Raw genomic sequence first — 26,110 nt, 5'->3', positions numbered from 1 at the left:
ACACAATATCAGAAGTAGCATCAACCAAGTTTTATTCTGTTTTCAGAATAACTCTGAATGAAGTATAGACGGGAGTGTAGAACAGTACAAAGCCTCGTAACTATAGAACACATCAATATACAGTCTCATTGGTGAGCATAGAATAAGAAAGGAGAAATAAGTGAGACCAAGGGCCCAGCACACTGGACTTGTATTGGGTTGTTGTGCACATGGCAAAATGCTTGTTGCACAATCTGCCCAAGTTGTGAGGTGACCACGGAGGCGCTCGTATCGTGCACAGTTTGATTATGCACGCTGACACTATAGGATTACAATACTCCTTCCCCCGTGGGGAAAAGTGTTCACTTTGGAGATGTCCATGTCTTCATCAGTAGGTGGCAACTGCTGGAGCAAGTGTTATGCTGTCACAGGAGAATGTGGTCTGAAATCTTGTGGGCACAGACAGACGTGGGCACTCGCTCCCCCCGAAAAAGGCCATAAGAGAGCACTGATGGTGATGGTGCTGTATGTATCTTGTCATCAGGGCAGACACTTGGCAATGGAGGCAGCAGGCAACAGGGATTGTGGAGATGGAGGCAGCCTGTCACCTGGCAGTAGTGGCACCCAGAGCACTGATGGCGCCAGAGTCGAAAGAGGTGTGAACTGCACCACAGGAGCCAGTGCAGCTGGTGGAGATGGAAGGATCTCTCGTATGTGGACAGACTCGCACGGCCAGGGCTGGTCGTAGTGTCACCAGCCATCAGAGGTGTGCACGGCATAGAGGTGGCAGCGTCAGCATTGACAGATGACTGCTGGTATCCATTTAGGGTGCCGGCCAAAACCGTGGGTCCGTATGGTGAGGCAGGCATCTGCCGGTGGCCAGGTGTCAGCCAGAGAAGATGGAGCACTGTACGGGACTGGCAGCCATGGAGCAGCTCTGCCAGGCTACGGTTGCCAACTGGAGTGATCCTATACGAATGCGAGAACCTATCGAGGGCTTCCTCGGGAAAAGATTGAGGGATATATTTTCTCGAGCGAGTTTTGAATGTACGGATCAGCCACTCTGCCTCTCCATTGGACTGGGGATGAAAGGGAGGGGCCTGTAAAATGCCGGATGCAAGTCTTTGTACAAAAATCTTCAAAATCTTGAGACACAAACATATACAGCATATACAGCAATCCTTGTAAGGAAAAAATCAATAAAAGGGCTGTGACCATAGCTGCTGTGGATGTGGAAAGGCAACAAATGACATAAAGAAATTTTGAGAAAGCATAAACTACTACAATCCAAAAGGAGTGAAGGAATGGAGCCACAAAATCACCATCCAGAGACTCTGGGAGGTGGTCCAGAGGGAAAGAGAGGGCCATTGCTGCACTTGACGGATGACCCACTGCAGACAATGTGTCACACACACATGATCTCGTGTCAATACACAGCCAAAACACATGGTTGTGGACCAGCAATTTTTTACGAGAAACACACAATGATCCAGATGATGAAGGTGCACGACATCCCACCACAGTGCAGATGGGATCACAACCCTGTGCACCGACTCTTCTGTAACCGACAGTAACAAAGCATTAAAAACTGATAGGTGATGGCAGAGAACATAATAATTATCCAAAAGATCCAATGCTTGGCCCAGTGGTTAAACCAGCCATTTATGCTGACATAAGATCAGCCATGTTAGCTGCTGAAATCTGAGAACTGGTAATGGGAAGACCATCCACATGGTTAGGGCTTTGATGTCTAAATGGAAACACAACAGCTCATCCTTATCAAATGCTGGATTTTGGCCAGTCAGCAATCGAGAAAGAGCATCTGGATTAGTCTGTTGTGATCTGGATCAGAAATAAGTCTCATAGTTACAGCATGAAAAAAGCAGAGCCTAGTGCTGCAGGTGATGTACCACTTTATCTGCAAAGGTAACTGCATAATAATTATGCACAGGATCCGATGCTCAGCCTGGTGGTTTATCTGGCCAGCTGTGCTGACGTAAGATAGGATTGGCCGCAGCAGCTGCCAAAATCTGAGAACTCGTAATGGGAAAAACATTTGAGGTGTTTTGGGCTTCAACATCCAAATGAAAACAAAACAGTTCATCCTGATCAAACATCAGATCAGGGCAAGCCAGCAACTGAGGAAGGAATGCGCATTAGCTTGTTGCACTATGGGTCAGAAATAAGTCTCATAGTTATAATGTGACAAAAATGGAGTGCAGCATTGTAGGCGATGGGCCACTTTTGTGTAAAGATGCCAAAGGATTCAATAGAGATAACAGAGGTTTGTGATCAGTAATCAAATGGAACTTAGAACTGTATAGGAAAACATGAAATTTTTGGTACATGTACAGAATAGCAAGGGCTACTTTTTCTATCTGCAAGCAGTGCTATTGCATCTGATTCAGAGTTTTGGAAGCGTACACAATAGAGCATGCGGAACATTCTGCATCTCTGTGTGCGAGAATGGCCCCGATGCCATACTGATAGGTGTCTGTAGACAAAACAAGATGTTGGCCTGTTTTGAAGGTATACAAACAAGGTGGTGAGTGTAATTTGGACCTTAATAGGGTAAAATCATGCTCAAAGGTGAGCAACCAGTCAAAAGGAACATCTTTATGTAAGAGAGCATGAAGTGGCTGTGCTGATGTGGCTGCACCATGAAGAAATTTATGGTAGTGTGTAATCTTTCCAAGAAAGGCTTGCAAGTGTTTGAAATTAATTGGACACAGCAAATCTGTAATGGCGTCAGCATGCTGGCATAAAGGGTTGACACCAGTATGAGAGACTTCAGAATTGAGATAGATGCTGCAGTTGCAAGTAGGCTTCTGGCAAGTCTGTTGTGGAAAAATATTAGTCCCCAGAAAGCCATGCTAAGAGTTCATCCAGATAGGGCAAAGAATAGGTATCAATAATAGACTGTGAATGTACACACACTTTAAAATCACCACAGAGCTGAAGGTTGCCATTAGGTTTTTTGACAGTTACCAGTGGAGCAGACCTATTGCTACTGGAGACAGGCGTGACAACACCCAAAGACATAAGTTGATATAGTTCCAATACGACTTGTGCCTGTAAAGCTGCTGGTACTGGACATGTGTGAAAAAAAAAAACGGGGATGCCATTGATTTTATTGTGTTGTGAACCTTAAAATTGGTAGCACACGCTAAACCTTCTAAAAACAGTGAGGAACATTCCAAGCAGAGTGTGTCCAGTTGTTGGCATGGAATTTGATCTGATAGCAGATCCACTTCATCACAGCAACAGAGAACCCAAAAATTTTGAAGGCATCTAACCCAAATAAGATATCTGTATGGTGCGAAAACTGGTAATTGACCCTGAATAAAGAAAAGTGTAAAGTTATTCACACGAGTATTAAAAGAAATCCACCAAATTTAGATTATGCGATAAGTCACACACATCTGAAGGCTGTAAATTCAACTAAATACTTAGGGATTACAATTACAAATACCCTAAATTGAAACGATCACATAGATAATGTTGTGGGTAGAGAAAACCAAAGACTGCAATTCATTGCCAGAACACATAGAAGGTGCAACAGGTCTACTAAAGAGACTGCTTACAACACACTTGTCCACCCTATTCTGATGTATTGCTGTGCAGTGTGGGATCCACATCAGAAGGGACTGACAGATGACATCGAAAAAATACAAAGAAGGGCAGCTCATTTTGTATTATCACAAAGTAGGGGAGCTAATGCCACGGACATGACACATGAATTGGAGTGGCTATCATTAAAACAAAGGCGTTTTTCGTTGCAATGGGACTTCTCATGAAATTTCAAGCACCAGTTTTCTCCTCCGATTTTGAAAACATTCTGTTGGCACATATGGAGAAATGATTATCATGATAAAATAAGAGAAATCAGGGCTCGCACAGAAAGATTTAGGTGCTCGTTTTTCCTGTGTACTGTTCGAGAGTGGAACGGTAGAGAGACAGCTTGGAGGTGCTTCTTTGAACCCTCTGCCAGGCATTTCATTGTGAATGGCAAAGTAATCACGCAGATGTACATGTAGATGTAGAAGTAGTGTTGGTGTCATCCACTACTAGAAAGATCAAAAGCTGAACAGTTGTTTTGTACACTATGGAAGTAGGAACCTGTCCCAATATGGGTATGTAGAGTTAGTTTGAAGCTACCATCGCTTGGAAAACACTGTTCATATCCATGTTTGTGTCTGGTGAAAGAGATTGAAAGTTGCACAGAGACACAAAATGTCCCTTTTTTCTACAATGGTTGCACATCACTCAGTGATTTGGGCACACAGCCTGCTCATGTTGAACAAAACTGTAAGGGCATGACAGCAGAGGACCACATAACCAGTGTTAAGACGCTGTATGCTGTTGCTGCTTAGCACAACATTACCCCATGCAGCATGGAGGCCGCGGTTGCATGACTACGACGTTGTTCTCCTCCTGTGAGCTAATTAACAATGGCCAAGAAGGAGAGCAAGCAATCGCAACTGCTTCACACCTATGTCTGTATCTACATCTATACTGTGCAAACCATCATGATGTGCATAATACAGGGTACATCCCATTGTACCAGTCATTAGAGTTTCTTCCAGTTCCATTCACATATGGAGTGTGGGATGAATGATTGTTTGAATGCCTCTGTGCTTGCAGTAATTATTCTAATCCTATCCTCATGATCCCTGTGTGAGTGATATTTAGGAGGTTGTACTATATCCCTAGAGTAATCATTTAAAGCCAATTCTGGAAATTTTGTTAATAGACTCTCAGGATAGTTTACATCTGTGCTCAATAGTCTGCCAGTTCATTTCCTTCAGTATCTCTGTGACACTCTCCCATGGATTAAACAAACCTGTGACCATTTGTGCTGCCCTTCTCTGTATACATCCAATACCGCTGTTAGTCCTATCTGGTACGGGTCCCACACACTTGAGATATATTCTATGATGGGTTGCACAAGTGATTTGTAAGCAATCTCTCTTGTGGACTGATTGCACTTCCCCAGTATTCTACCAATAAACTGAAGTCTACCACTGCTTTATCTGTGACTGAACACATTTCATCGTTCTATTTCATATCCCTGCAAAGTGTTACACCCAGGTATTTGTATGAGTTGGCCGATGCCAACAGTGACTCATTGACATTAGTCACAGGATACTATGTTTTTTCATTTTGTCAAGTGCAGAAATTTTACTTTCCTGAACATTTAGAGCAAGTTGCCAATCTCTGCACCACATTGAAAACTTATCAAGATCTGACTAAATGTTTATGCAGCTTCTCTCAGATAGTACTTCATTATAGATAACAGTATCATCTGCAAAAAGTCTGATTTTACTATGAATATTGTCTGCAAGGGGTCATTAATATACAACATGAACACCAAGGGTCCCAACATACTTACCTAGAGCACATCCAAAGCTACTTCTACATCTGACGGTGACTCTCCATCCGAACTAACATGCTATGTCCTCCCTACCAAAAGTCCTCAGTTCAGTCACAAATTTCCCTTCGTACCCTATAAGATCATACTTTTGACAATAAGTGTAGGTGCACTACTGAATCAAATGTTTTTTTCGGAAATCAGGAAGCACTGCATCTACTTGGTTTCCTTGGTACAAAGCTTTCAGTATGTCATGAGAAAAAAGTGCATTGGGTTTCACATGATCAATGTTTTCTAAATCCATGTTTGTTGGCATTGAGGAGTTCATTTTGTTCAAAATACCCCATGATGTTTGAGCTCAAGATATGTTCTAAGATTCTACAAAAAATTGATTTCAAGGATCTTGGACAGTAGTTTTGTGGATAACTTTTACTACCCTTCTTGTAGACAGGTGTGTGACCTGTGCCTTTTTCTAAAAGCTGGGCACAATATTTTGTTCAAGGGAACTACAATAGATTACAGTTAGAAGAGGGGCTAACTTAGCCACAAATTCAGCATAGAATCTGATAGGGGTTCCATTGGGCTCTGCAGCTTTGTTCAGTTTTAACAATGTCTGCTGTCTGTCAATGCCACTGACACTATTACTTATTTTGCTCATTTTTCCAGTGTTATGAGGATAAAACTGGGGCAGTTCTGTTGGGTTTTCCTATGAACAGTGTTATTTGGAAATGGAATTAAGTACTGCAGCTTTTGGTTTGCTGCCCTCAATTTCCGTTCCTGCTTCATTCACTAGCGACTGGACACTAACTTTGATCCCATTAACAGCCTTTACATTCGACCAGAATTTCTTTGGGCTCTGTGAAATGTCATTTTTTACAACTATTGACTGGCTGTTGTTCAACAAGAGATTGAAGAACTCCTTAAGAATTCCACACTCATTGTCAAGACACCACATTACACAATATTAGAAGTCAAGCAAACCAAATTTTATTCTGCTTCCACATGAACAGATCTGCAAAAACTCTAAATGAAGTATTGAACGGTATAAAGTCTCATAGATATAGAACACATCAATATACAGTCTCTTACGTGAGCCTACAATAAGCAAACATAAGTGCCAGGCTTACATTAGGTTGTTGTGCACAAGACACACAGAGCTTTTTGCACAGTTGGTCCTCTCTAGATCAGCTGTGGAGGCACTTGTATTGTATGCTGTTGGTTTACACATGCTCACACTAAGGGTTACAACAGTAATGATTTTGGATTTAAAAAAGTGTCAAATAGTTGCAATTATCTCTAGCCATTCTTGCTTAGCCATTTTGCACTTCCTGTCAATCTCATGTTTTAGACATTTGTATTCTCCTTTGCCTGCTTCATTTACTGTATTTTTATATTTTCTCCTTTCATCAACTTAATACAGTATCTCTTCTGTTATCAAAGAATTTTTAATAGGCCTCGTCTTTCTACCTACTTGTTCCTCTGCTGCCTTCACTACTTCATCCCTCAAAGCTACCCATTCTTCCTCTACTGTATTCCTTTCCCCTGTTCTTGTCAGTCATTCCCTATTACTCACTCTCAAATTCCTTTTTGTAGTTTTTTCAGTTTTAATCTACAGTTCATAACCAATAAATTGTGGTCAGAGTCCGCATCTGCCCCCTGGAAATGTTTCACAATTTAAAACCTGGTCCCTAAAATCTCTGTCTTACCATTGTATAATCATTCTGAAACCTTCCGGTGTCTCCAGGTATCTGTATTAATGTGGAATCAATTTACTATGGAAAAAAATCAGGTTCAAATCTGATGGCCAAAATTGGTACTGATTTTTTTCCATCATAAATTGATTCCACATTAATACAGATACCAGGAGACACCAGAAGGTTTCAGATTGATCGTACAATGGTAAGGCAGAGATTTAGGGACCAGGTTTTAAATTGTATGGCGTTTCCGGGGGGACATGTGGACTCTGACCGCAATTTATTGGTTATGAACTGTAGATCAAAACTGAAGAAACTGCAAAAAGGTAGGAATTTAAGGAGGTGGGACCTGGATAAACTGAAAAAAAAACCAGAGGTCATAGAGAATTTGAGAGTGAGTAATAGGGAACGTTTGACAAGAACAGGGGAAAGGAATACATTAGGAGAATTGACGGCTTTAAGAGATGAAATAGTGAAGGCAGCGTAGGATCAAGTAGGTAAGAAGACGTGGCCTAGTAAAAATCTTTGGATTACACAAGAGACACTGAATTTAGTTGATGAAAGGAGAAAATATAAAAATACAGTAAATGAAGTAGGCAAAAGGAATACAAATGTCTAAAATATGAGATTGAAAGGAAGTGCAAAATGGCTAAGCAAGAATGGCTAGAGATCAAATGTAAGGATTTAGAAGCATATATCACTAGGGGTAAGATAGACACCAACTAGCAGAAAATTAAAGAGACCTTTGGTGAAAAAAAAACAGCTGTATGAATATCAAGTGCTCAGATTGACAACCAATACTAAGCAAATAAGAGAATGCAGAAAGGTGGAAGGAGTATATAGAGGGTCTATACAAGGGAGATGTACTTGAGGGCAGTATTATGGCAGTGGAAGAGAATATAGATGAAGAGGAGATGGGAGATACAATACTGTGTGAAGAATTTCAACACTGAAAGACCTAAGTCGAAACACAGGTGTAGACACCATTCTGTTAGAACTATGGAAGCCTTTGGAGAGCCAGCCATTACAAAACTCTTGCATTTAGTGAGCAAGATCTGTGAGGCAGGTGAGACACCCTTGGACTTCAAGAAGAATATTATAATTCCAGTACCAAAGAAAGCAGGTGCTGACAGGTGTGAAAATCGCTGAACAATCAGTTTAATAAGCCACGGTTACAAAATATTAACACAAATTCTTTACAGACAAATGGAAAAAGTGGTAGAAGTCGACCTCAAGGAAGATCAGGGAATGTAGGAACATGCGAGGCAATACTGACACTATGACTTATCTTAGAAGATAGGTTAAGGAAAGCCAAACCTACGTTTATATCTTTTGTAGACCTAGAGAAGCTCTTGGCAATGTTGACTGGAATAACCTCTTTCAAATTCTAAAGGTGACAGGGGTTAAATACAGGGCGTGAAAGGCTGTTTACAAAAAAAATGGCTCTGAGCACTATGGGACTTAACTTCTGAGGTCATCAGTCCCCTAGAACTTAGAACTACTTAAACCTAACTAACCTAAGGACATCACACACAGCTAAGCCCGAGGCAGGATTCAAACCTGCGACCGTAGCGGTCGTGCGGTTTCAGACTGTCGCACCTAGAACCACTTGGCCACTCCGGCTGGCAGATGTTTACAATTTGTGCAGAAAACCAGATTGTAGTTATAAGAGTCGAGGGGCATGAAAGGCAAGCAGTGGTTGAGGAGGGAGTGTGACAGTGTTGTAGCCTATCCCCAGAGCTATTCAATATGTACACTGATCAATCAGTAAAGGAAACCAAAGAAAAAATTGGAGTAGGATTTAAGGTTCAGGGAGTTTCAGAGAGAAAAAAATAAAAATTTAAAGGTTTGCCAATGGTATTGTAATTCTGTCAGAGACAGCAAAGGACTTGGAAGAGCAGTTGGAACAAAATTGACAGTGTCGTGAAAGGAGGATATAAGATGAACATCAACAAAAGCAAAACGAGGATAATGAAAGTAGTTGAATTAAATCAGGTTACGAAATAAGATACTTACAGTAGTAGATGAGTTTAGCTATTTGTGCAGCAAAATAACTGATGATAGTCAAAGTAGAGGGGATATAAAATGTAGACTGACAATGGCAAGAAAAGCCTATCTTAAGAAGAGAAAATTGTTGTCATCGAATATAGACTTTAAATGTCAGGAAGTCTCTTCTGAAAGTATTTATGTGGAGTGTAGACATGTATGGAAGTGAAAAATATACAATAAACAGTTTAGACAGGAAGAGAATAGAAGTTTTTGAAATGTGTTGCTGCTTTAGAATGGTGAAGATTAGATGGGTAGATAACACAACTAATGAGGAGGCACTGAATAGAATTGGGGGGGGGGGGGGGGGGGAAAGAAATTTGTAGTATAACCTGACTATAAGAAAGGATTAGTTGGTAGGACACATCTTGAAACATCAAGAGGGATCACCATTTTAGTACTGGAGGGTAGCATGGGGTGTAAAAATCATAGAGGGAGACCAAGAGATAAATACAGTAAGCAGATTCAGAGAGATGTAGGTTGCCATAGTTACTAGGAAGTGAAGAGGCTTGCACAGAATAATGTAGCAGGAGACCTGCATCAAACCAGTCTTCAGACTGAAGAGCACAACAACAACAACATTAACACATATCAACCAACTTTAGATACATACGATAATTATATCCCACATTGGACCCCTGTAAGTAGCAGCAGTTTAATTATAACCACCCAGTGTATACATTTGATCAGTTGTTAGAAGTAGTAAGTTTCACATGCATATTTGGATGCTACAACTTACAGAATTTTATCTGTTTTATTTATGTGTTTTGAAAACTCCTTGACCAATCTATTGCCTCTTGCTTGAAAGCACTTTCCATTTTTTTTAAATCTTTTACCAGTATCATTATTGCATATAATGGTGGAATTGTACCCTGTCTTTTGAGATTGAAGTAATGACACCATTGTCAATTCAGTGCTGGAGCACAGTTGACATGTGTGTAAAATGTTCTCATAGCTGCAACATGCAGAGCTCCACTCTAATGGTGCATCTTAGCAAATTGTGTACCTACAGAAAACAAATAATATCAAAAAACAACAATTGGTACCATCTACATTAGAGAAACACTCCAGTCTAAATAGAAAAGAAAAATTTGTTTTACGTTCCAAACATTGTAAAATGACAATTTGGTTATTTCTGACTAATATTATTGATACCATATGCATCTGTCTGAAATATTTACTGTTCCTTACTTGTATACTCTTCAGACCAAGAAACTGTGTGTTTTGGCAAATTTGGCATAGCACTAAAAGAACTTTTTAAAGGAATCTTAATTTATGTCTGCTGTTAGTATTCTTTTCATGTATATCACTGATATGAGACTAAAATAACTCACTGTACATTTATGCACTTATGAAGTCTGTAGTCAATTAGAAAACAACAGTAACATTCAAAAAAATAGTAGAAAGAGAAGTGATACATTATGCATCACTCAGTCCTAGTGCCACATAGTTTGGAATACTCAGCCAGAGAATCTTTGACTACTTACCCAGTGATGTGAAGAATCTAGTAGATGTTAAATTCAACTTCAAACAAAAATTGAAATTGTATTTGGGTGTCAACTCCTTTTCCATAGGAGAATTTCTGAATGTGTAACAAATCAACCAACCAACCAACCAAACATACATACATACATACATACATCATGTTATAATTGTAAGCTGACTCCACGTCAAAGTGACAGGCTCCGATTATTACCTATGGAATCGATGAGAATGACACTGAAGTAAGTTAAGAGTTAGTGAGTGTACTGTACAAAGATGATTTGTGCACTTTGTATTTCATAATATTTTGTTTTATTTATTCCTTTAGGGTGGTTGATATCCGATGCAGTCCAACTGACTCAACATTTGTATGCTCAGTTGTTGGTGACCAAGGAAATGGATCTGGCAAGCTGCTACTTTATGATATCAAAACACGGAAACTTGAGGTACTGCTTGTCTTATTGCCGCACGGGATTAGCCGAGCAGTCTAAGACGCTGCAGTCATGGACTGTGCGGGTGGTCCCAGCGGAGGTTCGAGTCCTCCCTCGGGCATGTGTGTGTGTGTGTGTGTGCGTGTGTGTGTGTGTGTGTGTGTGTGTGTGTGTGTCCTTAGGATAATTTAGGTTAAGTAGTGTGTAAGCTTAGGGACTGATGACTTTAGCAGTTAAGTCCCATAAGATTTCACACACATTTTTATTAAAATTAATCAGTCCACCAAGAAGGCTAGGAGAATATTTATGCTAAAAAGAACAGGATAGTAGTTGTTAGTGTTCTATGTAGAAAATGAATGTACATCCTTTTGTTCCAGTATCATGGACATGTGAACACAGAGGAATTATGGAAAAAGTTTAAACTGATGCTCTGGAAATCATGCTCTGGAAAAGTATGTGTTGGATAAATTGGTTAAGAACAGAAAATACCCACCAGGTTTAATAACAAAATTTGGAAAATGTGCAGAATCAGAGATTGTTCACTCTTGTTTCAAAAAAGAACCCTGAAATGTTGACAGGCAAAAGTTAGTAGAGATTTGTGCATCTGTAAAAAGATTAATGTGTGAACCATATAACAATGCCACTGTCATATCTTAGCAAAAGATTTTGCTAACAAACTGAAAAAATCACAAGCAGATTGAAGGCTTCTATCCAGTCACTCTGCCACATTTTCAATTCCCTCCCATGAATTTATTAAAAGCTACACATGTTGCTCAGAAAAAGACCTGGCATAATATGAACTTTGCAAGCTAGTTATCCATAAGGCACTGGTACATCAGTTACACAGAGATAAGTAAAATGCACAAAACATCCCTTGCAGCATAGGTCGGAATGAACTGCTTGCCACAGTAAACAGATAACTAGCATGGGTGTATGGTAGTGATAACATAGACCTACCTTTTTGTGCTGTATAATTGAAATCCATCCACATATATTTGATGTGTTAACCTTACATTCCCTTACCTGTTATGAATATGTTCCTATGCTGAATTCCCATTTTGTGTGACTTGATCAAGCTTTGCAGTAATACAACACAACTCTGGGAGAAGTTGGTACTCCATCAAATAAATAAGAAGTTAATCTTATAGAATCATAATATATTGTTGACACGTTATCTCCTCCAGTTTGTATGTAACACATTAGTCACAACAAAGATGCAAAGTTCAAGTGACATTCATCAGAATTCATGGAGTCTATACGACCAATATTAGCATTGACAAGACACATCTCCCTTTACCAAAATAGTGATTCCCATATGTTGTTGTTGTTGTTGTTGGTGGTGGTGGTCTTTGGTCAAAAGACTGGTTTGATGCAGCTCTCCATAGTACTCAATCCTGTGCAAGCTTCTTCATCTCCAATAACTACTGGAACCTAGATCCTTCTGAATCTGCTTAATGTATTCATCTCTTTGGTCTGCTTCTACAATTTTTACCCTCCACGCTTCCCTCTATTACTAAATTGGTAATTCCTTGATGCCTCAGAATGTGTCCTACCAACCAAGCAATTCTTCTAGTCAAATTTTACCACAAATTCCTCATCTCCCCAATTCTATTCAGTACCTCCACATTAGTTACATGATCTACCCATCTAAGCTTCAGCATTCTTCTGTAGCACCACATTTCAAAAGCTTCTTTTCTCTTCTTGTCTAAACTGATTATCATCCATGTTTCACTTCCATACATGGCTAGACTCCTTACAGATACTGACCCTTAAATCTATACTCGATGTTAACAAATTTCCCTTCTTCAGAAACACTTTCCTTGCCAATGCAAGTCTATATTTTATATCCTCTCTACTTTGACCATCGGTTATTTTGCTGTGATTCTTCAGTTTGTCCCGGCGTATTTGTTGCGCGAACAGTCCACGGGTATACTGCTGTTTCATAGTATCCAACGGGCACAATATTTTGGCGATCAGACATGTCACCATCGTCATGTGCGCTGACAAACTGAGCTCCTGAGGGCCTGCAGATGATTTAAATCCCCTCCCCCTCGCGAGCCACTCCCTTCGCTGCCCGTGCCCTCGCGCTGGCCGTTGCGAAGACGTGGGCTTCGGAATCTGTCGTAGCGTTGATGTGCTTGCTATGTCCGCCCTGGTCGCCAGTTCATACTTCTTGCTGAGAGTCTTCTTAATTACATTCAGTGCCGGGTCCCAAGCCTAGCTGAGATTGTAGCTGCAATCTTGGTTGATAAGATCTTTCCTGGTACGAATTTCGATAGCCTCCCTTATAACGCTGTCCCAATATTTAGAGGTCTGATCCAGGATCTTGGTACGCTCATAATCTATCTCGTGTTTCTCGGACAAACAGTGCTCTGCTACCGCCGACTTATTTGGATATTTCAGTCGAGTGTGCCTTTGATGTTCTCAGCAACGATCTTCGATGGTGCGTATTGTTTGTCCGATATAAGTCTTCCCACACTCACAGGGAATTTGGTATTGGCCGGCCTTCCTCAAAGCGAGGTCATCTTTCACACTTCCCAGTAATGCCCGTGTTTTATTGGACGGGCAGAAGACGGTTTTAACTCAGTGTTTCTTTAATATATGGTCGATTTTCCCTGATAGTGTGCCATTGTATGGAATAAAGGCAGTGGCTACCTCTTCTTCCGTGACTTCATCCGTCTCCACAGGTTGTGCTGTGGTGGTGGGATGGAGAGCGCGTCTAATCTGCCATTCCGAGTACCCGTTTTTTCGGAACACGGTTTTGAGGTGTTCCAATTCCTGGGGCAGATTTCTGTATCTGAGATGCTGTGCGCCCTGTGTACTAGTGTTTTTAGTGCTCCATTCCTCTGAGAAGGGTGATGGCAGCTGCCTGCATGCAGGTACAGGTCAGTGTGCGTTTTCTTCCTGTACACACCAAGGCTCAGTGTACCATCAGCTCTTCTCTTGACCGTGACGTCCAGGAATGGTAATCTTCCTTCTGCTTCGGTCTCCATAGTGAATTTGATGTTTGGATGTATAGAGTTTAGGTGTGTAAGGAAATCCAGGAGCTTGTCCCTACCATGGGGCCAGATGACGAACGTGTCATCAACGTAATGGAAGAAACAAGTAGGTTTCCAATTGGATGACGCCAAGGCTTCCTCCTCGAAGTACTCCATGTACAAATTTGCGTTCACTGGTGAGAGTGAGCTGCCCATTGCAACTCCATCCATTTGCTCATAGTATTCCCCATTAAACAAAATACGTTTGCCGCAGCCTTGAATACAACTCCCAGGAACTATTTAAACTTCATCTTAAACTGTCCAATCAGTTTCATTTGTGGACCTGGGACTGGGTGGATGGTGTTACCTAGACGACAGCCAATTTGCACATAAAAAGGCCACTGGACGTCAGATTTCAAAATTCTCACGTCTCTCGGATAAACCATCGTTGGAGGCACCATGCAAGACGATCATCAATCTCACTGGCACGGAGCTGTCTCATGAGGCAGTTTCGGTTCTGGAGAAGGGACTCAACTTTGCTCCCACCCTTAGGTTCACGCCGGTCACGGACATCGTCAGTCCAGTGGAGCAGGTTGCAGCGCGATTACCCCCTGAAGCAGTAGAAGAAGTGCGTCAGGAAACCTGCCGGGCTCTGACCAGAACTGAACCTATGAAGACTAACATTACCAGCAGAGAGAGGGTGGCCATTCGGGACTTAAGAGAGCGCTCTGAGATTGTTATCTTACGTGCTGACAAAGGCATTGCCACTGTTGTTCTTTCCCGTAAGGACTACATTGAGAAGATGCAGCACCTGCTAGATGACGACTCCTATAGGAAGATCAACGCTGACTCCATGAGGAAGGTGGAGAACAATACCAGGCCTCTACTCGAGGACGCGGATCTACCAGAGGGGGACGGCAAGAAACTGTCACCTCAAGGACCTGTACCACCAAGACTTTATGGTCTCTCTAAGGTCCACAAAAAGGGGGTACCTATGAGCCTGATTGTCAGCAACATTAGGGCACCTACTTACTTGCTGGCAAAATATCAGGCTGAATTACTTAGCCCCTATGTAGGTAAATGCCCTCACAATATCCATAACTGTGGATTTTGTGAAACGTCTCGACAACTTCGGACTGAAAGACACTGACATCCTAGTGAGCTTCGATGTGGTTTCACTATTCACCAGGGTGCCTCTACGAGAGTCAGTCGAGCTTATTGGGCAGAAATTTGACGAGAAGACCACCGAACTCTTTAGGCATATCTTGACCTCAACGTATTTCCTGTTTAATGGGGAATACTATGAGCAAATGGATGGAGTTGCAATGGGCAGCTCACTCTCACCGGTGAACGCAAATTTGTACGTGGAGTACTTCGGGGAGGAAGCCTTGGCATCATCCAATTGGAAACCTACTTGTTTCTTCCATTATGTTGATGACACGTTCGTCATCTGGACCCATGGTAGGGACAAGCTCCTGGATTTCCTTACACACCTAAACTCTATACATCCAAACATCAAATTCACTATGGAGACCGAAGCAGAAGGAAGATTACCATTCCTGGACGTCACGGTCAAGAGAAGAGCTGATTGTACACTGAGCCTTGGTGTGTACAGGAAGAAAACGCACACTGACCTGTACCTGCATGCAGGCAGCTGCCATCACCCTTCTCAGAGGAATGGAGCACTAAAAACACTAGTACACAAGGCGTGCAGCATCTCAGATGCAGGGAATCTGCCCCAGGAATTGGAACACCTCAAGACCGTGTTCCGAAAAAACGGGTACTCGGAATGGCAGATTAGATGTGCTCTCCGTCCCACTACCACAGCATGGAGATGGATGAAGTCACGGAAGAAGAGGTAGCCACTGCCTTTATTCCGTACTAAGGCGCACTATTGGGGAAAATTCGCTGTATATTAAAGAAACACCGAGTTAAAATGGTATTTTGCCCGCCCAATAAAACACGGGCATTACTGGGAAGTGTGAAAGATGACCTCGGTTTGCGGAAGGCCGGCATATACCAAATTCCCTGCGAGTGTGGGAAGACTTTATCGGACAAACAGTACGCACCATCGAAGATCATTGCCGAGAACATTAAAGGCACACTCAACTGAAATATCCAAATAATTCGGCGGTAGCAGAGCACTGTTTGTCCGAGAAACACGAGATAGATTATGAGCGTACCAAGATCCTGGATCAGACCTCTAAATATTGGGACAGAGTTATAAGGGAGGCTATCGAAATTTGCACCAGGGAAGATCTTATCAACCAAGATTGCAGCTACAATCTCAGCTAGGCTTGGGACCTGGCACTGAATGTAATTAAGAAGACTCTCAGCAAGAAGTATGAACTGGCGACCAGGGCGGACATAGCAAGCACATCAACGCTACAACAGATTCCGATGCCCACGTCTTCGGGACCGCCGGTGCACGGGCGCGGAAGGCGAAGAGAGCGGCCCGCGGGGGGAGGGGATTTAAATCGGCCGCAGGCCCTCAGGAGCTCAGTTCAGCGGCGCACCTGACAATGGCGACACGTCTGATCGCTGAAATATTGTGCCCGTTGGACACTATGAACCGGCAGTATACCCGTGGACTGTTCGACGTTATGTTGCTGTTCATATAGAAAAACACGTCTACTACTGTAACTGTCTCATTTCCTACTGTAATTCCCTCAGCATCACCTGATTTAATTTGACTACGTTCCATTACCCTCATTTTCCTTTTGTTGATGTTCATCTTATATCCTCCTTTCAAGACACTGTCCTTTCTGTTCAACTGCACTTCCAGACCCTTTGCTGTCTCTGACGGAATTACAGTGTCATTGGCAAACCTCAAAGTTTTCATTTCTTCTCCCTGTATTTTAATCCCTTCTCCAAGTTTTTCTTTTGTTACCTTTACTGCTTGCTCAATATACAGATTGAATAACATTGGAGATAGGCTACAACCCTATCTCACTCCATTCCCAGCCACTGCTTTCCTTTCATGCCCTCAATTCTCATAACTGCCATCTGGTCTATGTAAAAATTGAAAACAGCCTTTCACTCCTTATATTTTACACGTGTCACCTTTCAGAATTTGAAAGAGAGCATTTCAGTCAACATTGTCAAGAGCTTTCTCTAAGTCTACAAATGCTATAACCTATCTTCTAAGATAAGTTGTAGGGTCAGTATTGTCTCACATGTTCCTACATTTCTGCAGAATCCAAACTGATCTTCCTTGTGGTTGGCTTCTACCAGTTTCTGCATTTGTCTGTAAAGGATTTTGTGTTAATATTTGGCAACCATGACTTATTAAACTGATAGTTCGGCAATTTTCATACCTGTCAGGACATGCTTTCTTTGGTATTGGAATTATTATATTCTTTTTGAAGTCTGATGATGTCTTGCCTGTCTTATAGATCTTGCTCACTAGATGGAAGAGTTTTGTCATGACTGGCTCTCTCAAAGCTTCCATAGTTCTAACAGAATGGTGTCTACTCCTGTGTTTCAACTTAGGTCTTTCAGTGTTATGTGAAATTCTTCACACAGTATTGTATCTCCCATCTCTTCTTCATCTACATCCCCTCTAGGAAAGGGAAGGGTAAACTGGCAAGGTTGTTTGCGAAATCTATAAGGGGGGACACTATTACTCATGGATGTACCTCTTTTTTTAGACTAATATCAGTGTCCAATGAGCGAAAACTCACAAGATTCTAAGAACAGTAAAGTAAACAATAATGTTACCATATTTAACAAAAACATTGGTTGATTAAAGAAAAAAGTAGATTCTCACAAAAGTAAAGTAAAAAATAATGTTACCATTTTTCACCAAAATATTCGGGGATTGAAGAATAAACTAGATGAGCTCCTGGTTCGTTTAGATGACATTGAATCTGATAGTGTAATAGATATACTATGCCTGCCTGAGCATCACATTATGTCTGATATGGAAAAGGTAAATATCAGTGGTTATAAACTAGCTGCACATATGAGTAGAGAGAATAAAGTGAGAGCAGGAGTTGCCATATATGTCAAAAGTTATCACTGTGTAGAAAGCTTAGATACAAAAACGTTTTGTGTAGAGCAACATATAGAAGCATGTTCTTGTCAACTTAAACTGAAGGAGGGCTCTTTTATAACTGTAACAATATATAGGTGCCCTTCATGAAACTTTCATTTATTCCTGGAAAACTTGGATGCCTTGTTGTGCTATCTGTCAGATAGGGGAAAGTAAATTATTATTTGTGGAACTTCAATGTTGATTCACTGAAAGAGTGTAATAGGAAGAATGACCTGGAAGTCTTGCTCGGTTCTTTCAATTTGAAATCTGTCATTAATTTTTCTACTCGGGTAGTAAAGGACAGCAGCACATTGATAGATAACACTCTTATAGACCAATATAAGTTTAAAAACATAAATTCTTGTCCTGTTGAGAACGGCCTTTCTGATCATGGTGCTCAGCTAGTTATAGTATATGACATAGCTCCAGTCAGTAATTGAAAACTACCCTCTAAAGTTGTGCATTCAATTAATGACTTAACAATTAGAAATTTCAGAGAAAATCTTCAGCAGTTAGACTGGGATGAGGTGTACAAGGAACCCGATGCTAATTTAAAATACAACTTATTTCATGATACACTTGTAAGAGAATTTGAAAACTGTTTCCCCAAGAAAGTAGTTAAATCTAATTATAAGAAACCATGCAAAAAACCTTGCCTTACTAAAGGATTAAAAATATCTTGTAACCACAAAAGGGAACTGTATCTAACAACAAGAAAGAGTAATGACCCAGAAACAGTCAAATATTATAAAAACTACTGTGCTACATTAAGAAAGTAATTAAAAAGTCCAGAAGCATGTGCATCATGTCTGAGATTAATACCTCTGATAACAAAATCAAAAAAAATTGGAATATTATTACAAGGGAGACAGGGCAACCAAGAGCACAGGATGACGGCATTATCATGAAAGTGAATGGAAACTTGACATGCAACAAGCCAGAAGTCGAAAACATTTTGAATAATCATTTTTTAAATGTTGTAGAGAAAATAGGATCTAAATGCTCATTAGAGGAAGCAAGGCAGTTAATGGAAGAGGCCATACCCACCCAATTTGATACAATTGAAATTCCACCCACCTCTCCTTCTGAAATTAGGAAGATGATTAAACACTCTCAAGAATAAAAGCTCACATGGAATTGATGACATTTCCAGCAGGATAATAAAAGCTTGTTCCCAAGAGATAAGTGGGATTCTTAGCCACATATGTAATAGCTCTCTGAAGCAGGGTATTTTCCCAGATAGACTGAAGTATGCCATTGTTCAACCACTGCATGAAAAAGGGGATATGTCTGATGTCAACAACTACCGCCCAATCTCTGTTCCGACTGCCTTATCCAAAATTTTTGAAAAAGTAACGTATTGTACAGTAGCTTCACATCTTTGTAAAAATAAAGTTTTAACAAAAGGTCGGTTTGGTTTCCAGAAAGGTTTTTCAATGGAAAATGCTATATTTACTTTCACTAATGAAATATTAAATGCTCTGAGTAACTGGAAGTCACCCGTTGGGATTTTTTTTTTTTTTTTTTTTTTTATCTCTCAAAGGCTTTTCATTGAGTAAATCATGGAATACTTCTAGATGAGCTCAAGTACTGTGGTATGAATGGGACAACGCTCAAATGGTTTGAATCATACCTAACTGGAAGAATGCAGAAAGTTGAAATAAGCAGTTCACGTAATATGCAAATACTGGTGATTTCTCAAACTGGGGAACAATCAAGAATGGGATGCCGCAATGTTCGGCCTTGGGTCCTCTGCTGTTCTTAATATATATTAATGACTTGCCATTCTATATTCACGAAGATGCAAAGCTGGTACTTTTTGCTGATGATACAAGTATAGCTATTACACCCAACAAACAAGAATGAACTGATGAAATTGTAAATGATGTTTTTCAGAAAATCATTAAGTGCTTCTCTGCTAATGGGCTCTTATTAAACTTTGACAAAACACAGTATGTACAGTTCCACACAATAAATGGAATGACACCATTAATAAATATAGACTTCAATCAGAAATCGATCTCTAAGGTAGAATATTCAAAATTTCTAGGTGTATGCATTGATGAGGGGTTGAACTAGAAAAAACACACTGAAGATTTGCCGAAACGGTTGAGTTCAGCTACTTATGCTATTAGGGTCATTGCAAATTTTGGCAATATACATCTCAGTAAATTAGCTTGCCATGCCTATTTTCATTCAGAAACATTCCACGTGGGAAAAATATATCTAAAAACAAAGATGATGAGACTTACCAAACAAAAGCGCTGGCAGGTCGATAGACATACAAACATACACACAAAATTCAAGCTTTTGCAACAAACAGTTGCTTCATCAGGAAAGAGGGAAGGACAGGGAAAGATGAAACCCACATCCTTTCGTCTTTCCCTCTCCTTCCCTCTTTCCTGATGAAGCAACTGTTTATTGCGAAAGCTCGAATTTTGTGTGTATGTTTGTGTTTGTTTGTGTGTCTATCGACCTGCCAGCGCATTTGTTTGGTAAGTCTCATCATCTTTGTTTTTAGATATATTTTTCTCACATGGAATGTTTCCCTCTATTATATATATATTTATATATGTATATATGCACTTATGAAATTTGTTATTAACAATCCGAACAAATTCAAACGTAATATCAAAAGTCTGACAGATACCCATATACCATTTAAAAGGAAATTAAAAGAATTTCTGAATGGCAACTCCTTCTACTCGTTAGATGAATTTCTGGATATAGGAAGTGGGCAATTTCTCCCCTCCCCCTCCCCCCCCCCTCCCCCCACCCAAAAAAAAAAGTATTAAGTGTCATGTAATACCTTGTATAGATACCTTTTATTAACCTGACATGTTCCACATAATTACAAAGTGTCCTATTCATGATCTATGGAACAAGTACTAATCTAATCTAATCTTCCATTTCCATAATATTGCCCTCAAGTGCATCTCCCTTGTATAGACCCTCTATATACTCCTTCCACCTTTCTGCTTTCCCTTGTTTGCTTGGTATTGGTTGTCCATCTGAGCACTTGATATTCATACGGGTGGATAGCTTCTCACCAAAGGTCTCTCTAATTTCCCACTAGGTGGTGTCTATCTTACCCCCTAGTGATATATGCTTCTAAATCCTTACATTTGATCTCTAGCCATTCTTGCTTAGCCATATTGCACTTCCTGTCAATCTCATTTTTTAGACACTTGTATTCCCTTTCCCCTGCTTCACTTACTGCTTACTGCATTTTTATGTTTTCTCCTTTCATCACTTAAATGCAACATCTATTGTGTTATCCAAGGATTTCTACTAGATCTCCTCTTTTCACCTATTTGATCCTCTACTGCAGGGCTTCCCAACCTTTTCAGCTGGCGGACCCCTTCTTCAGTCAAAAATCCAAGGCGGACCCCTAGTCAGTCAAGAGCACAGTAACTTTAAATTTCAGAGCGAAACCCATCCGAATTGAAAGCTTCTTAATGCAAGTGCTATGTTCCCAATGATCCCCCACCCCCACCCACACGAGGTATCAATAGTCTTTGGTTTAGACATGAATGAAAACAACTTGAAATTAACGATCCAATTTGAATTCCCACTGTATCCTGACACTCACTAGTGGATTTACTCCCATTGTTCAATACACTCTAGTCTGATTAAAATTACTTGATAATTGACATTTCACATGTTGGAGCTGCCTTCCTCCAAGAGCAATCAACGTCACGTCCAAACTGTTCGCTGTTGAAATGCTGACGCTTGTGGTCAGTTCACTTCCACTGTTTGGCTACTGTTGTGTAAGGAGCATGCATATTTTGTAACAGTCATGTGTGTGTGTGTGTGTGTGTGTGTGTGTGTGTGTGTGTGTGTGTGTGTGTGTGTGGTTTTTCGTGAAATCCGAAGAAAAATGGGCAAATGTATGTAAAGTCTATGGGAGTCAAAAATCGACTTATTAGGTAGTGCACTGACAAAGCAAGTTTAACATTTGATGATGCCAGGGGCCACATACGTGCCAGCGAGCGCTGTGATTGGTCGACAAAACTCGCTCCGCGCATGCGTAAAAGGTTTCAGCGCATGTAGCGTTGTGAGCTGGCGCACAAACGACCCCCGTATTGTTGCGAAACAGTCGATCAGAGAAGCCGCATTCTCCGGCACTAAACTGTGTATGCGTTCTCACTTAGGAACCGCAAAGGCTGCTTGGGAATACAATCTGATGTAAAAGTACACATGTTTTTCAGGCGAAAAATAAAATAGTTATAAATTTGATTTTCACATTTTTATTCAATAATTTTACTCATTATTTTAGACGATTTGGTGAAAGGTGGCCGCAGACCCCCTAGAAAGAGCTGGCGAACCCCTAAGGGGTCCACGGACCACACATTGGGAAGCCCTGCTCTACTCCATTCACTATTTCATCTCTCAAAGCTGCCCATTCTCCTTCTACTGTACTGCTTTCCCCTGTTCTTGTCAATTGTTCCCTAATAATCATTCTCAAATTCTCTACAACCTCTGGTTCTTTCAGTTTATCCAGGCCCCACCTCCTTAAATTCAGTTTCTTCAGTTTTAATCTACAGTTCATAACCAATAAATTGTGGTCAGAGTCCACATCTGCCCCTAGAAATGTTGTACAATTTAAAATCTGTTTCCTAAATGTCTGTCTTACCATTATGTAATCAATCTGAAACCTTCCGGTGTCTCCAGGCCTCATTTAGGTATACAGCCTTCTTTCATGATTCATAAACCAAGTGTTAGTTATGATTAAGTTATGCTTTGTGCAAAATTCTACCATGCAGCTTACTCTTTCATTCCTTACCCCCAGTCCATATTCACGTACTACTTTTCTTTCTTTTCCTTTTCCTACTATTGAATTCCAGTCCCCCATGAGTATTACATTTTCATCTTCGTCAACTATATGAATAATTTCTTTTATCTTATCGTACATTTCTTGAATCTCTTCATCAGTTGCAGAGCGAGTTGGCATATAAATTTGTACTACTGTGGTAGGCATGGCCTTCATGTGCTTGTTGTGTATCTTGGCTACAACAATGTATTCACTGTTCTGTCCGTAGTACTTCATCCGTGTTCCTATTTTTTTATTCATTGTTAAACCTACTCCTGCATTGCCCCTGTTTGATTTTCTGTTTATAACCTTGTATTCACTTGACCATAAGTCCTGATCCTCCTGCGAATGAGCTTCACTAATTCCCACTATGTCTAACTTTAACAATCCATTTCCCTTTCTAAATTTTTCTCGCTGACCTGCCCAATTATGGGATCTGACATTCCATGCTCTGATCTGTAGAACACCAGTTTTGTTTCTCCTGGTAACGACGTCCTCCTGAATAGTCTCTGCCTGCAGATCCAAATGGGGGACTATTTTACCTCCGGAATATTTTACCCAAGAAGATGCCATCATCATTTAACCATACAGTAAATACAGATTCTCATATAAAATGAAAGTAACACTGTTGCAGTCACACTGGACTTGGAAAGAAGCAATGGTATAGTTCTGGACCAGATTGGCAATAAATGCAGAACTACCTACCCCACAGTCACGACCAGAAGGTCATCAGAGATGAAGTAATTACAACACTGAGAATGTACACACTAGATAATAAGCATTGTCCAACTCACCAACAGCAGGGTGAGAGATTACATAATGACACAACATAAGCTTTGTTCATTTACACTACCAACATCTAAGTCTATAGATACTGTAATCATCAAAATATAACTTCAAAACACCAATTATGCCTTACATGAAGCCCCATGGGCAACGCCAGTGCCACTGTGGACAACAGCATACTGTAGCCAGAGAGAGGAGCCGAAAGGCGCATTTCGCAGTCGAGCCACGCTATCCCACAAGCTGTGCACTAGGTCAGCCTATGGGACTGTATGGAGTTGTACTTTGTCAACATGAACTATTACAAAGCTTATTGCACAACTGAGATGGAACTCCCATTTGACACGTCCTGCCTCAGCCAACACCCAACGCTTTTTCCCCACATAGTGGTCTGTCACTTATGTTTATAACTTTTCAGGCATCTGTGATGTCAGACAGACCAGTTAAGTACTATTTACACTTTTGATGATAATTTGTCCCACACTGGTCCTTCCAATGGAGATTCTTCCAGAACACAGCTTGTAATAATTTTATCCTCATGCCAACTCATTAAAAACATATTTTTTGGATCGACTGTTATTCTTTTCCCTTACTTCAGGCTTGGGTCGTGCCTACCTGCTTGTTGCTAAGGGCGTCTGTCCCTGCAAACTGCAGCTAACTTTTAGATCTTTCCCATTGTATTCTTGCACCTAGCCCCCCAGAAACACTCAGACACAATGCTCTGAAACCCTGCCATGGTGACTTGCAAGTTACCAGCTATCCACCATGCAACCGTGGTCACATTCACCCATCACGTAACAAAGCAAATTCTGATTCTAGTGGCTTAATTAAAATGTAACTATCTTGTGATGCAGTTTGCACCAATCAGTGATACATAAAAGAAAGCATACATACCTTATATAAAAGAAAGCATACGTACCTTACATAAAAGAAAATATACATACCTGTTATGTTCCACTCTTCTTTCTTATCTCAATTGAGTGTCTGAAAGAAGTGTGGCCAGTGATATAGCATATTACTGCCACATCTAAACTCATCAGCTAACATAGTGTGGCATAGTGTAGCATAGGACTGTACAGACATACCATCGTTTCATGGTAACACAGACTTCTACATGGAGGACATAGTTGAAGGCATCCTGGAGGTTGAGAAGCAACTGAAAGAGTTGAATCCCAGTATGTTTTTACAGAAAGTAGTCTTCAGAATTGGCCCCTCGCTTAGCTTCCGTGTATCTTGAATATCTCACCCCGTGCAAAGTCCCAAGTGACTGAAGTAAGTGCTGGTCACTCCTCTACATAAAAAGGGTAAAAGAACAGACTCAAAGAATTACAGGCCAATATCCTTAATATAAATTTGCAACAGAATTCCTGAACATATTTTAAGTTGAAACAGGGAAGCTTCTGTCTACAAATCGGCATGGATTTAGAAAGCATCACATGTGCAGAACTGAGCTTTCCATTTTCTCACATGATATCCTGTGAATTATGTATGTAGGACAATGGGCAGATTCCATATTCCTAGATTTCCAGTAAGCATTTGACGCAGTACCCCACTGTCGAATTTTACAGTGTTACTTGTTTGCTGCTTGATATAGTCATGCCGATTAAATACAGTGCAAAGTGATAAGAAACCAAATGAGCACTTAAGGTCATTAGTAGGGAAGGCAAATAGTCAGATTCAGTTTATTGAGAGGATTTTGGGAAAGCGTAGCTCATCTATAAAGATAATGGTATAGAAAACTATTGTATTGTGATGCATTCTTGAGTATTGTTTGAGTGTTTGGGATCCCCACCAGGTCAAATTAAACAAAGACACTGAAGTAATTCAGAGGCTTCTTGTTATATTTGTTATTGGTAGGTCTGATCAACACATGAGTATTACAGAGATGCTTTGTGAACTCAAAGGGGATTCCCCAGATGGTAGACAATGTTCTTTTCACAAAACACTGTTTGGAAAACTTAGAGAAATGGCATTTGCAGATGACTGCAGAATGATTCTATGCCACCAACATACATTTAACATAGGACTGTAAAGATAAGATAAGAGCAATTAGTGCTCGTACAGAGGCAAATACACAGTCATTTCTCCCTCACTCTGCAAGTGGAACAGGAAAGACGATGAGTAGTAGCAAAGTACCATCTGCCATGCCCCAAATGGTGGACTGCGAAGTATTTGTGTAGGTGTGGATGTAGATAAACAAAAATGTGCACCAATGGAATTTTATTTAAGTATGCAAACAAAACATTTTAATGTTTGAATGAGTTTCATAAGTGTAAATATGCATACAGGTTGATGACATATAATCTTACCCCCAGAGTAGCTTCCTCTTTTGTAAGATCTCCATAGCTTCCTCTTTTGTAAGATCTCCATCAGTGGTTCCATGTTAATGTTCCAAAAGATGGATCCAAATATGCACACTCATGACAGGATTTGGGTATTACTTTGCTTCCAGATGTCTCTAGGTGTGATAGAATCAGTACCTGATTCGTACATATTT

General features: G+C 40.6%; 1 protein-coding gene across 1 annotated transcript in view; it reads left to right on the top strand.

Annotated features, from left to right (window-relative positions):
• The window catches only part of LOC124607193 (WD repeat-containing protein 91), a 222,692-nt gene that overhangs the window by 149,849 nt on the left and 46,733 nt on the right, over window positions 1-26,110 (top strand). Inside the window, exon 10 of the mRNA XM_047139416.1 lies at window positions 10,901-11,018. Within this exon, the coding sequence (XP_046995372.1) occupies window positions 10,901-11,018 (118 nt within the window). The remainder of the gene's footprint in view (window positions 1-10,900; window positions 11,019-26,110) is intronic.

This window comes from Schistocerca americana, chromosome 3 (assembly GCF_021461395.2).
Source record: "Schistocerca americana isolate TAMUIC-IGC-003095 chromosome 3, iqSchAmer2.1, whole genome shotgun sequence".
In the NCBI taxonomy this organism is placed as follows: Eukaryota; Metazoa; Arthropoda; class Insecta; order Orthoptera; family Acrididae; genus Schistocerca; species Schistocerca americana.
The sequence above is the reverse complement of the archived record's forward strand: the minus strand, read 5'-3'. Positions and strand labels throughout refer to the sequence as shown.